This window comes from Mugil cephalus, chromosome 12 (assembly GCF_022458985.1).
Source record: "Mugil cephalus isolate CIBA_MC_2020 chromosome 12, CIBA_Mcephalus_1.1, whole genome shotgun sequence".
NCBI lineage: Eukaryota > Metazoa > Chordata > Actinopteri > Mugiliformes > Mugilidae > Mugil > Mugil cephalus.
In genome coordinates, this window is record NC_061781.1 from 5,697,236 (window position 1) to 5,710,560 (window position 13,325).

The 13,325-nt window shown below is 41.8% G+C and overlaps 1 protein-coding gene across 1 annotated transcript in view; it reads right to left on the reverse strand.

Moving 5' to 3' along the window:
* tmeff2a (transmembrane protein with EGF-like and two follistatin-like domains 2a) overlaps nucleotides 1-13,114 on the reverse strand; it is a 110,193-nt gene extending 97,079 nt beyond the window's left edge. Inside the window, exons 1-2 of the mRNA XM_047601102.1 lie at nucleotides 12,321-13,114; nucleotides 1,411-1,520 (exon numbers count right to left, since the gene is read on the reverse strand). Coding sequence (XP_047457058.1) covers nucleotides 1,411-1,520; nucleotides 12,321-12,510 — 300 coding nt within the window. The 5' untranslated portion in view covers nucleotides 12,511-13,114. The remainder of the gene's footprint in view (nucleotides 1-1,410; nucleotides 1,521-12,320) is intronic.
* Nucleotides 13,115-13,325: the final 211 nt, after the last annotated feature.

Sequence of the window (13,325 nt, forward strand, 5' to 3'; positions counted from 1 at the left end):
CTCTGGAGGGTTGTGGGTTGGGGTAGGGGTGAGGGGGGGAAAGGGGCCTATTCCAGGTGTAATTGGGCAAGAGGTGGGGTACACCCTGGAGAGGTTGCTAGTCTACCGCAGGGCTAACTCAGAGAGACAGACAACCATTCACACTCACAGAATCACCAATTAACCTAACAAGCATGTCTTTGGACAGTGGGAGGAAGCCGCAGCACCTGGAGCAGAAAGGCCCCAGTCGGACGATCTGCCATCATTTTTCTTTGATTCAAGACGTCGGAATCGTGTCACAGTTTTCAGTAAACACGGCAGCATACGTGCTTTCAGAATATATTTCTAAGCCTTCAAATAAAGTGCACTCTCTTCTAAACATCCATGACTGCTATTTCTATACCATGCAACACTATGTGGCCATGCTGTACACAAAATACACTACTTAGGGTCCAAATGTTATTTGGACATCTGTGAAAAGTGATGCATTACATTATGGGATTTTTAGTCACATTTTGCTCCGCTGTGAAATTTGTCTGGGTGCTAAATGGTGTAAAAAATGTACACATTGAGTATTTAGACACTCGTAATGCAAGACCAAGTTCAGACAATCACTAAGAAATGGAAACTAGACCATAGGACTTCAACAGGTGGTCCGCAATACCCTAGGGGGTCTGTAGAGGCACTGCAGGTGGGTCACAAAATCTTTGGTTGATTAGATATTATTATGTATTTTTTTTTAATTTTCCCACACAAATTAAAATTTCTTTAAATACACATCAACATGACTCCAATATATTTTACTAAAGGGATAAATGGCGTCAGAAGATCTTATTCAGCAATACAAGAGCTGCTTCAATGGCGGCGTTTCACACAGAGCGCCACACTAGATCTGTCAATCTAAGCCTCCTGTACACAGTAGGCCCCTCCCCTATCGCTGCTGAGCCAATCACGAGGCTGCATATTACACGCTGACTGTCAGGTTCCATGAACCTCTTCAGTCCCCAGGTGAAATCCCAGAAGCACACTGTAATATTAGTAGAAGAGAAGCTAACAGTGCTGCTCACGTCCATCAGTCTTCTACCGAGGCCAAAATGGATCACTTTGTAGGTTGGTAGGGGGTCCCTACTTAATCTCTCCATCAGTTTTGGGGTCCTTGGCATGAAAAATGTTGAAGACCCCTGAACTAGACCCACGCTACCACCCAGGAATTCTTTGTGGTGGAACGTTAGTCTGGAATCACTCCAAAGTGATGATACTCTGGCAAACATCTGTGGGGCCAATTCCATCCATTGGAAGGGAATTATACAGGGACATAGAAATACACGTCACCTGAGCGTTGTTGGGTTGAATTTGTTTTTAATTCTGATCATGTTGGTAAGCAAAAAGTCGACATTAAAATACATTTAAAAGAAACATCACAGGTCTTACCTTGAAATCGCAAATGCATGTCACCATGTTCCCAATTCTTAGGCACTCCCCGTCAAACTTGCATGTGTTGGTGTCACACAAGAAGAGGTCTGTGTCCCGGTCATCGAAACCTGGAGGACCAAGGCCAACAAAAAGACATCAGTGACTAAGTGTTTTTCTGTTCAGCCCCTGAGCTGCTCCAACCTGAGCCCCCACTCAGGGCTGTTCATAATGAGCATCCACCATTAGTCATGGCTCCCACAGTACAATGACCTCCGTGATCACACTGTGCGCAATTTAAAAAGACAATGCCAGTGCAACCTTTGTCCTTAGCTGCCAGATTGATAAAATACAGTTAAAAACATTAGTCTCTAGACTGCACTGGAGGGACGGACAAAAGATCGCCTCTTTCATTTGGTGTTTTGATGACAGCGATGATTGCGAACTGGTGGGAGGCACCGTCTAACATGTGGGTCCTAAACCTCCCATATGTTTAATAGAAGTGACATCTGGAAACAGCATACGATTCACATAATAGCGTGTCCTGTATGGAAGCATCTATATTCATTATGTTTCTGAAATTTTTTGCTGTGCTTCCCCTTGAATATTTGTTTATGTATAACGAGGCTGACTCCCGGGGCGTTGTCCTGGTGAGGCGAACCTGGGATATGATCCGATACAGGCTGCGTTAGGGATCTCAAATGACTCCAACAAAGCATCCTGAATCAAATCAGAGTCACATGGGCTTGGGACTGTAGACTGAGCTCACGGCTATTAGTCTACCTGAACTGATTGCTCACAAAAGCAACCCCATGTACATAAAGGCTTTTTGTAAAGCACATAGGTCTACATTTGACGATATTGCAGCTGACATAGAGCTAGAAATTTCATTATTGAAACAACAAGCATGGTGACTTAGACTGGAGAGTTTTTTTTTACCCAAAAATATAATATTCCAAAGTCAAACAAGAGAAAAAGTGATGTTTATTTCCCCTCAAAATTTGCTGCAGATATTAATTCAAATTACACTTTTATAAACGTATCATACTGACATTTGCATAGTCATCCTATCCGTCCGTCATCCTTACTGATGAAGAACAAATCAGCTGCAGCTGCATTTATAGCTTTTGCAGAATTCTTTATGAGCATTTAATGAAAAAGAATGTGAAACTGAGGTGACGAAAGGATCGGATAACACCCTATTTTTTTTATAGGTTCCCATAGCTGATTTTACATTAAGTGTGTATATTTAGACTGATATTGAAAATCCCGCATTAAAAAAGAATCTGCTGCATACAGCCTTATGAAACACTAAAACCTGACACTTAGCATATCACACATACGGCACTATCTATATATATTTAATCCATCCATATGTCTGGCATATAAGATAAAATTGCTGTGCATTACAAGTGACAGACTGTTTAGTTTTACTAAAACTGTTCATATTTAACCCTTTTGCTGTTGGTAGAGACCAAAAACAGAGCAAAAAATAGCGAATGTTGGAGTAATAGGCGGTTTAGACAGCGACAGCGTAGTGTGTATGCAGACCTTATCGCCACAGCTGACGTGCACCTACAAAGAAATGTAACTGCGCACCATGCTGACACCACAAGAGCTGTGATTGGTCCGCTTGCTAGTAGCATGTTCTGTTACTGCCGGCTGCTTCTCCAACTCTGCAATTTTCAAATTGATTGTTTTGGATCAATAAAGAGGTAGCACTTCGAGGAAAGGTTACCTGAGGAGTCTGAAGATACAAACATTTGGTTATGGCGTCTATGTCTTGCAGTACTTTAAATTAGCCTTAAGATTCATCAAATGTGCAAACACTACTGAATGTAAATGAGTGAAGAAATACAAGGTTAAATACAAGGCGATGACAACCTGTCCCTTTAAGAGCTGAAAAAAAAGGTGCACTTTGTGGCTTCTTTGCAGCTTTAAGACTTTGGTCGTTTAGTTAGAGCATTTATAAAATGTTTAATGAAGCATTAAATAAGACAATACAGTAAGTCAAGCAGAGCAGAAGTCCAGAGGGCATAGTAAAATTGGAATTTGAACATCAAAGATGCTCGTCTTTGATGCTCAGATGTGAACAGTGTGGGTTTTGTTCCTTTATTTGTCTCAGTTCATCCGTTGCAGCCTTAAGGAAAATTGTAGTAGAAAACTATGAATGTACTTTTATTATTTATTTATTATTGTTTATTATTTTATGTTCGTTATTCAAATTAGGTAACTATGAACTGAACTCACTGACAGTTGTCACAACAGTTACGTCCACGGTGGGCATGTGCATTTTTCATATAAAGACTTTAAATTGAAGCACAGGAGCCTCATAAAAGCAAAATACTTTAACTGCAGATTATTCAAATCAACTTCATTAATTCATGCACTCATTCTCCTGAAAAATCGGAGCGCTTAACTGATCTTAAAGAGATCTTCTCCTCAGCAGGATGTTGCACTCTTATTGCCACGAAATGTGTTCGCCATGGTTGTACTCATCCGTCAAACGGTTGCAAAGAACATCAAGCAACCAATCTACTTCAGTCCCATGAAATGTGCTGTTTGAATGATGACTGCTTCCAATGCTTTTATATTTTTTGAGCTCCGTGATCCCGCATGGAAAGCTTTTGCAACAGTCACAAGTTTTATTACAAAAAAAATAAAAAAATTCTCCCTTTCATCACCTTTGCCATCAAAATTACACGGCAGGTACTTTCCAATGCTATTCTCTATTCATAAGATTCCTTCTCATAATGGACACTTAGACACAGCACCTTCCGCAGCCAAATTTTAAAAACCATTGTCCCTTACTTCCAATAGCTTTACTTCTTAAGAACATTACATCAGACAATAACACCCCATGGAAGAGAAGCCCATGGCTGTTATTTTCCAGGGTCGTGGATGGCCATTTAATGTATGCTTTCTGTACACAATCATCAAATCAGGAAGACTGACATGAGAGATCCCAACGCTCAACGTAACACGTTACACGGATGGAACAAAGCCCTTAGTCCATAGAAAAACCTTAAAAGGCAGAAAAAAAAATGGCACGCCAGCAAATGGCATACTGGTGATAATCGGTGGAGAGCTGAATTGTTGTAATGACAATTTTACTAAGAGCTATGTGAGTACAAGCGACTGGAAACAGCTCTTTCAAGCCAGCTGGTAGAATTTTTAGAACTTTATTGAAAAATTCCCAGGCTACTAAGTTCATAGTTTGATATTCTAGCATGTTTTTAAGGTAGTCCGTGTAGTGGACTACTGAAATAAATAAATGAATAAATGCATATATATTTAAATATAGTATATAAGTATATTTCCACTCTCATCCATCAAATTTTACTGTGTTCTCTGTTTTGTATTTGTCTTGTTCGGTGTAAACGCTTGTCCTTCTATGTTTATGTAAAGCATCTTTGGGTACTTGAAAAGCGCTATAAAAAATTATGCATTATTACTATTATTATTAAATAAATAACTTGAGAAGTAACTGTTTCTAGTGATGTGTCATTCGCACACGAGTCGGCTCTAAGGGCAAACGAAAAGAGCTGATTCCTGTGTGGGAGAGCCGAGGCTTCAGTGGCTCCTGCAAAACCCTGAAGGCAGGGACGGGACTTTGCTATGTAGGAGCCAGCAATGCAGTCAATCAGAGGAGAGGACAGACTAGGATCATACCATTGCGTTAAAAAGAGGGGCTTTAATTAAATATTTTTTGGAACAAAAAAAAAGAAAAACTACGGACACACAAACACTGATAATTGCTAAATCATGATAAAATAGAAGGTTGAAAGAGTGAAACTAAACAAAGAGTTGTTTGGGAGCCGTAAGAGTCAGCACTCCTAAGAGGTCGAAAGAGTCGAATCTTTGAAAAGAGTCGGACTTCCCATCACTAACTGTCCAAATGAAAGGAAAAGGAAAAAGTGACTCACAGATGTGCATATTCAGGAGCTAGGAAGAAACAAACAATAGGTTTGCAGGGATTCATTACGGCTTGCGACATTCTTAACATCTCATGAACAACAGTGCAATCAGACGAACGTGCTTTGTCTCCACTGGAATCTCAAAGAAGATTCTCACTTGTGAACTGTTGCAAGGATGCAAGCGAGATATCGGCTTTTGTTATGGATGTAAAACCCCTAAAATTCCAAATGAAACAAGATTGAAGCATAACAGAATAAGTGTCCCACGATAATCACTTTTCAGACGCATCATGGCCATCAAGTTTAGACATTAAAGAAAGCACAAATCTCAATTAGTCTTCTGACAGCAATTGCCTACAAGTAATTAGTTTAAAGCACCGGCGCTACCACAGAAACAAACCAAAAAAAAAAAAGACAGGAAAGAATAATTGATATCAGATACAAAATAGTGCCTCAATCATTCAAATAAAAGTAGCTTCATTTTCCTAAATTTTCTGAGCCTCCTCTATAAAGTACTCAACTGTTCCCCTCACAACGATCACACAACTTTCCTCAGTGTTCAAAATGTTAATGGTTCAAATGGATCGAGCGGCGGCGTGAAGAGTGCGCGCTTTGTGAAGCAATGTGAGAATGTATTCACTGTGTTACAGCTGCTCCTTTTCTAAAGATTCTGCACGGGACAAAATGCTTTTACAGTAATGTGGTTTAGCCATTATGTCAAAAAAAAAAGAAAAACACACACACACAGCCCAGTGCTGCTCCTAGGGACTAGACTAACAGCACACCAAGTCAGGTCCAATCACAAACAGAAAATCCAATGCCAGGTTTGACCCTGTGAAGTTTAGACGTGTCCATATCCACAGTTCAAAATCTTGAAATAATGAGCCATAAAGGTGTGAGAGGACAGAGAATGTTTACCAGAAAAATAATGGCCATCAGTGAGACACTTGGGGAGAACCAGCAGAGCCACGAGGGCGTCTTGTAACCAGTATTTTCTGTCAATAATCTGTTAGCTAAGCCGAGGAACACGTGTAGTTTAAGGTTTCTAATACATTAGTTACTTTACAGGCTTTGATGTTTTACTTGACAAAGCTGCAGAGTTGGCTATCACGTATCAGACAGCGATACTACTACTACTACTCTTACAAAGAGAGTAATAATGCGAAAGGATCAGCTTGCTAGCTACAGTAGGTTGTCTCTTGGTCAGACAAAGAAAGGAAGAAAGATGAATGAGATTTTTTTTTTTCTTGCAGCAGTGGGGTATGAAAGCTAGCACTGTTTCTCTTCCTCTGAAGACAACTGTGTCATGACCAGCTGGAATCCGTGCAGCTTGAACTCGCGCTAACATTTTGCAGTGGCGATATATAAATATACACCAATCAGACACGATGTTCTGACCACTGGCAGGAAAAGCGAATAACACTGACAAGCTTGTGACGATTCAGTGTTCTACTGGGAAACTTCTGGACCCGGCATCCGTGTGGATGTTACTCGTACCACCCACCTAGACCAGACCAGGCACCTGTACCCCACAGCAATTGGGCAGAGGCAATCTCCTTGATGGCAGCAGCCATCCCCAGCAGGATGCAGCCTGACACACGCACAAACACTTTAGGGACAACTAAAAAAAAAAAAACACCACAATGTGGTGTAAGGTCCAAATTCACCTGTTACCATAGAGTGCACTTGAATACAAAAACAAATGTTAAAGAAAAAAGTCTTGTAAAAAAGGGTGGATTAAATGCAATAAGTCTCCCATTAAACCTACAAAGGCCCTTTCATACCTTTTTACATTACAAAATTACAAAACCTAATTATAAAGGCAATGATAACAGATCCCGAATAGCACTGTGTTAGAGGAATGAGGCGACATACACTGTTGCCCTTTGAGTGGGAACTGTTTTTTTTTCACCTCTTCTCATGAAACGAAAGAAATCTCCAACGTTAAATACGGAATTCCTCGTGATCCGAAACGCCACTGTTTACTGTCCAACCTTCCAGCCTCGGTCACGTGGCTGTTTGTTTCATCATTGTCCCCGTCACGTGCCGTCTGCCACCAAATGTTAATGGGCGTTGGATGATACAGGCTCGGCTCGCGCTGTGTCAGAGGCCAGGGAAAACGTATACTTCCTGCCCCTGCCTTTGCCGTCGCAGGAGGAGATTACAGTGAGCTGAATAATTAACGAAAACAAGCTGGCAAGCATCAAATATTGAAAGGTAATGTTTATATGCTAACGATTAAGATGGCAAGTGAAGCACTTACTTGTCTAAAAGAGAGAGCTTGTCAGCCAAATGCATCTCCTCCTTGCTACCTGGAATTTCGCTACACTAAGAAGAACAAGGAGTCCCCTCCCTCCCCACCCTGGTTTTAAGCATTGTGCTGATCAATAATTAAGTAGACTAAATTAATCATGAAGCCTGAACAACCACAGTGGTGAGACATCCTCTCTTGACCTCATGCTGGGGGCCCGTTTTATGTACACTTTGCAACAGGTTTCTAATGTTCACACTGTGCACTCTTAACATTAAAATCACCCAACTTATAACGACAACAGGCTGCTTTAATTACAGTTTGTTTGTCTGTTTTTCTCACACGGGAGAATAACACCTTTTTTAGTCAAACAACTTTATAAAACTCCCTTAATGCAATCTAATGCCAATTAGTAACTTCAGATCCCTTTTCTGATTAGCCCGAGCCAGCGCCGCCTTGTCCTATAATTCATTTTCCATTACTGTTTACTGTCAGAGGTGCGGGCCTGCATGCAGGAAAAGTGCTTTTGACCGCTGCGTTGACAAATCTTGGAAGCAGATGGCCAAATCTCTCCTGACTACTGGTAATTCACTCCACTTGATGGGATTTACTGCAGGATTTGCATATTCTAACCTTATCCCCCGTCACTCCAACTATCACGGCATCACATGAAACTTTCTGAGCTAACAATAGGACGGGTGTTCACTGAAGAATGGTTCTGGGACTTGTTCGCAGACGTCTCCACGTGGGAGAAGGTGTTTATCGTCGGGGTGTTAAACCGTGGCAAGACACTCACGCAGTACCTTCGTCACAATCCTGCAACACATGATGAAGATGAATCAGGCTGACTGGCCATCAGCAAGAGATGAATGGCCTCTTCATCTACTTGTTTTTATTATAAATGTCTAAAAGACGCTATCCGAGTGCTATCAAAATTCTGCAAATGGTTACAATATCACAGGATTTGTCCATTTATTTAACCTCCTGAGGCGTGAGCTTTAGCTTGGTATGCATTTGTTATTCCTCCAAGGTATTTAGGATCAGTACGACCTAAGAAGTATAAAAACAGAGCATCATCTTTGAACTAGAAGCAGTTTTTGGAATATGTCCTCATATGTGGACACAGGGATTATTTCACTGTATGTTATAATAAAGTCACCAATATGTAACAAAATATAAAACTGAACATGGCTTTGCAAAGACAGTATTGCAAATAATGAATTCCCAATGTCCTCAAATTAGTATTTGCTAATTCGCGAAGTTATAGCTTCTTATTATTGATAGAATAGAATTTGCTATGTGCATCATATTAAACTGGAAAAGTTGATAAGCACAAAAAAACAAGTTTCAACTGTAAAATTTGATGAGGTTTTGTACACTTTTGCACTTTGGTGACGTGATCGGCTGCAGAATGAACCCACTGAAACGCCCGCTATGATGTTTTTACACCAACCAGTATCTGGTTATGAGGACAAAAGTCTAAATGAAGCAGAAGCAGCTGCCACAAACCTAAAACTTACCTAAAACGTCACGTCCTCATATGAGGACGTGGGGGTCTCAGGAACTTAAGTAATCCTAGCAAAAAAGATTTGATAGATGGTAATAAAAAAAAGCTTCAGAATAAAAAAAAAGCTTCAAAATAGCTTCAGCTGCAGTAGTGCATGTTTTACACAAACTATATGTCAGATTACTATGAGGACGGTGAAAAGTGTCTCGTGATCCTGAGCATTTTAGCATCTTTCAGCTTAGTGTTTCGGTTGAATAGTTTATATATTCTATATTGCTCAACCACTAGGCAGTGGTTTACAGCAGTATATATCTGATAAGCCATGACAGGCATATCTAGTAACTGATGGATAACGATAGTGAAGCATTTGGCTCATAAAAGGCTAAATATTTGCTTCAGGGCCAAAACAGACCTAAAGGAAAGCAGATACTGGACACACAGTTGTTCCAGTGAGGAATCAGACTCCCTCAGGTTTTGCACACTGTTGAAGTTTTATGTTTAAATCAATAACATTTCCATGTTTTGCTATTTTTTGTAAAGTTTGTGAAACTTTATTCAGAATGCAAATTTTTCATTTCTAAATGTAGAAGTAACAGCTGCACAGATGGGATTTTCAATATCGCTTTTACACAGATTTTGGAGAATTTTGGAAAATATCGAGCATGCAGAAGAACGCAGAGCTTTGCGTTTTCTGTCAACAGTAGCATGCTAGCTAAGGTGTAGATTTGTAGATTTATTCACCTTTGCATGTTAATTATTAACTTTCTCATTCAATCATCTATGTTAGTCATAAGTTGTTCGGTATTATCTTCATTGAAAATTCATTACAGATGCAAAACAATTACAAATCAACATTTCATTTCCTATAAATGTACTCCTACAGTGGCAGGTGTGAAAAATGTTTCACAGTTCAGTCTTTATTTTTAAGTCTCAGCACATACGTGTCGATTGCAGCTTCCCACCCCCACCCCCTACAAAATAACTCATATGTCATATGTGATATATGGTGGAGGTGTTCTTTGCTGTTGTTTGACATGTATGTATAGACTGTTCCCACAAAACTCGTCCAACTTCGCACGTAACCCAGCGACACACAGCTGAACAAAGACTCGCTTTAAAGATCTTTCTGTGATCCTCGGTTCCCTCTGCCACAGTCAAGTCTTCACTGCCAATTCTTCAAGCTAACCAAACAGGATGACAATCTTTGGTGGAAGCAAACGGTGGTCTTTATTTAACTTCTCTTTGTGAACCATGGGACTGGTATCTAATTTTCTTGACACGACTGGTAATAATTATGTGTACCTTAGCACTGAAAGCACACTGAACTCGTCAACAAGCTGTCTTTCAAACGGAGGCCTCCCAGAACTCAAAGCTGTCACACACCAGCAGTGCTGCTAACGTGTAGGACGTTCAGCAAGTGGAGCATAAATGAGCACCGTGTGTTAATTTTTAATGTGAGTTTATTACTATTATTTGATGCCACTTGTTGTGCTCTTTTAATTCTAACTGATCCAGGGTGCATAGGCCGTCTGTGTGCATTATTCTCAGCGTATGCACTTAAGTATCTTGAAGGCGTGCTGGGTAAAAGCCTTCACCAAAACGCGCACACGAGCGTGTCAGGAAATGAGGAGAAGTGTGTGCTTGGACAGGATGTATATCATTATCGCAAATCATCGCACCGTACTGTAGTGGATGAATGTTTTGTGCTTCTGGCATCATGTGGCATGGAGATACGCGAGGTTGAATAAAGGCTAAATAATATGAGCTCAGCCATTAATGCTATTGGAATTTTCTGCAGATTTCTGTAGAAGGCTACTGTTTCTTCAAAAAGAAAAAGCTAACTACCCAACAGATCCCCATAGAGGAGCAATGTGCCGGAAAGACTCTTACAATAAAATTTAAATGACACAATGCTTAAAATGATGATAACAATCTCACAAAGGTGACAATAATAAAATACATTTCTGATATTTTTAATTAAAAATCAAATTTATCTAAAAAAATAAAGAAAATATATTAAAATGAAATTCTGCCAAATGTAAATGTATGATGAGATCTATGATAACTACACTTTTTTTTTTTTTTTTTTGGATATCCTCTCAGCTACCTCTGTGCCTGCGTGGTATTTATAATAAGCCTCATCATGAGGATACTTCCCTCTTTCTTTACATCCACACATCGTTCAGGCATAGTGATGCTCCTTGTTCAGGCTGCAAACGGCAGTCATGACTCCGTATTGATGTCTGGCTGCTGTGAGCTATAATATCAATACTCCCACTGCCCGTGAGTGTGTGTGGAATCGGCTTGGAGCTATTTTAAGGGATCAGACTTGGACAGGCGACAGGGGAAATATATGGCGGCACAGTCGGCTGATTTACAAAGGGAGGCGAGGCGCAGCTCTGCAGCCCGGTTCCCTCCTTTCGGGCACCGAGGAGAGAAAACAAGTCCACAGCTCAATGCTCTACATAACAAAAGAATAATCCTTAACAGCCTTTTTATTTAAAGTAGCACTTGGTGATACAGTTTGCGTACCAGATGCGCAAATGAAGAAGCACATTTCTGCTATAATTTTGTTACTAAAATGTGTTGAATCAGAAAGATTAAAGTTGTTACTAAACCTGAGCTGTATAAAATCTGCTGATTAGATATCCACTAAGCTGAGCTGAACCGTTCACTTCCAAGTAAACACGGAGACAGCACGGAGCATTTCGACTTAATGCGAGTGTCCGCTGCCTCCCAACTGACACTGTTGATGTTATTGTGGCGCACGTCGCGTAATTCTGGTGCCGTTTCCACTTTGTGTCGGATCGAAGCCATCGAGCCCTCGCCTGCCAGGTGACATGATCTGCGAGCCATGCGCTCCGAGACCAGCTCAGCGACAGGGCTGAATATACATCAAGCAAACCCCCTACCAAAAAAAAAAAAAAAAAAAACTCTGCATCCTCTCATCACGGGGCTTTGCAGTCTTCTGTAGACTACGGGCAGTCTGAGTGCTCCAACAGCACCAGCAACAAACCCAGGCATGGCTACAGGGGCGAGCTCACACACAGCCGCGGCAAGAAGAATGAGCTTTTCTAAACTTTCATTCGGTCGTGCTGCTTCTAGTCCTGGTGCTGTGCTCGTCTAACGCGGGCTTAACTTGGGCAAGGAATGCGCAATTATATAAGCCAAGACATATCTAATGAGAGAGGGAGAGAGAGAGAGAGAGAGAGCCCGGAGCGAGGCTGCAACTCTGCCTTAGAGGAATGACTCTCACCAGAGCAGTTCCAGCCGGTCGGCGTCTGGCAGTCGCTGAGGGAGGAAGGGAAGGCGCGCAGCTGCTCCACAGGTAAAGTGGCGAGAAACGAGACGAGGGTGATCCTGAGCCAGCCTCCCGCTGTCCCGCTCCACTGGCGCAGCCGTCGGGGCTCCTCGAGCGGTGCCTGCGCCGCCGCGGACGGACCCATCTCTCACTGGCCCCGGCCGCACTGGCGAGGTGGGAAAGAGACGCAGATGCGCACCGACAACTCCAATCCCGACAGGTTCAGCGGGGTGCCTAGAGACCGACAGCAGACCATTTTCCGAGCGAGACCGTGCGCCCCATGTAGCAGTGCCCCGTGTGGACTAACCAAATGGGTTCCGCCCGATCCAAGGCAGTGCCGCTACAATAAAATGGGAATTCGGAGGGGGGGTGAAACTGCCGGGAGGGAGGTTGGTGAGCGATGGAGGAGGTTGTGTGGGATGGAGTCGGGTGAAAAAAGTTAGCGAGGCAAGCGAGAAGACTTGCGAGCAGGAGAGGATGCTCAAGGATGAGGAGAAGGGAGAAAAGATGGGAAAGAAATAAAAAAAAGGGGGGGTGATACAAAGGGAGGCAATAATATTGGTAAAACTGAGAGGATGCAGCCAGAGTATCCCACAGGCAAGATTTAGAGAGGAAGGCAGTTGTGTAATAAATCCACGGGTGAAACGAGCAGCGGTCCTCCCGTTTACTTTGTATGTGCGGTGCGTTCAGAGTCGCAGCGAGTTGGTGTTTCTCTCCCTCTCTCTCTTTCTCTCTCTTTCTTTCTCTCTCACCGTCACCAGCAGCTGGTTATGATCACGTGGAGTATGATGTGAAGAGGAAGGGGGCGCCCCTCAGTAGCAATCAGAATGTCTTACTGATGGAGGAGGCACAAGCGAAGGCACAGAGAAGAGGAGTAACAAGGGCATTTACAAAAATAAAATAAAATTTAAAAAAAAAAAAAAAATGGAGGAAGATGGAAAAGAAAAAGAGCTCCCTAGG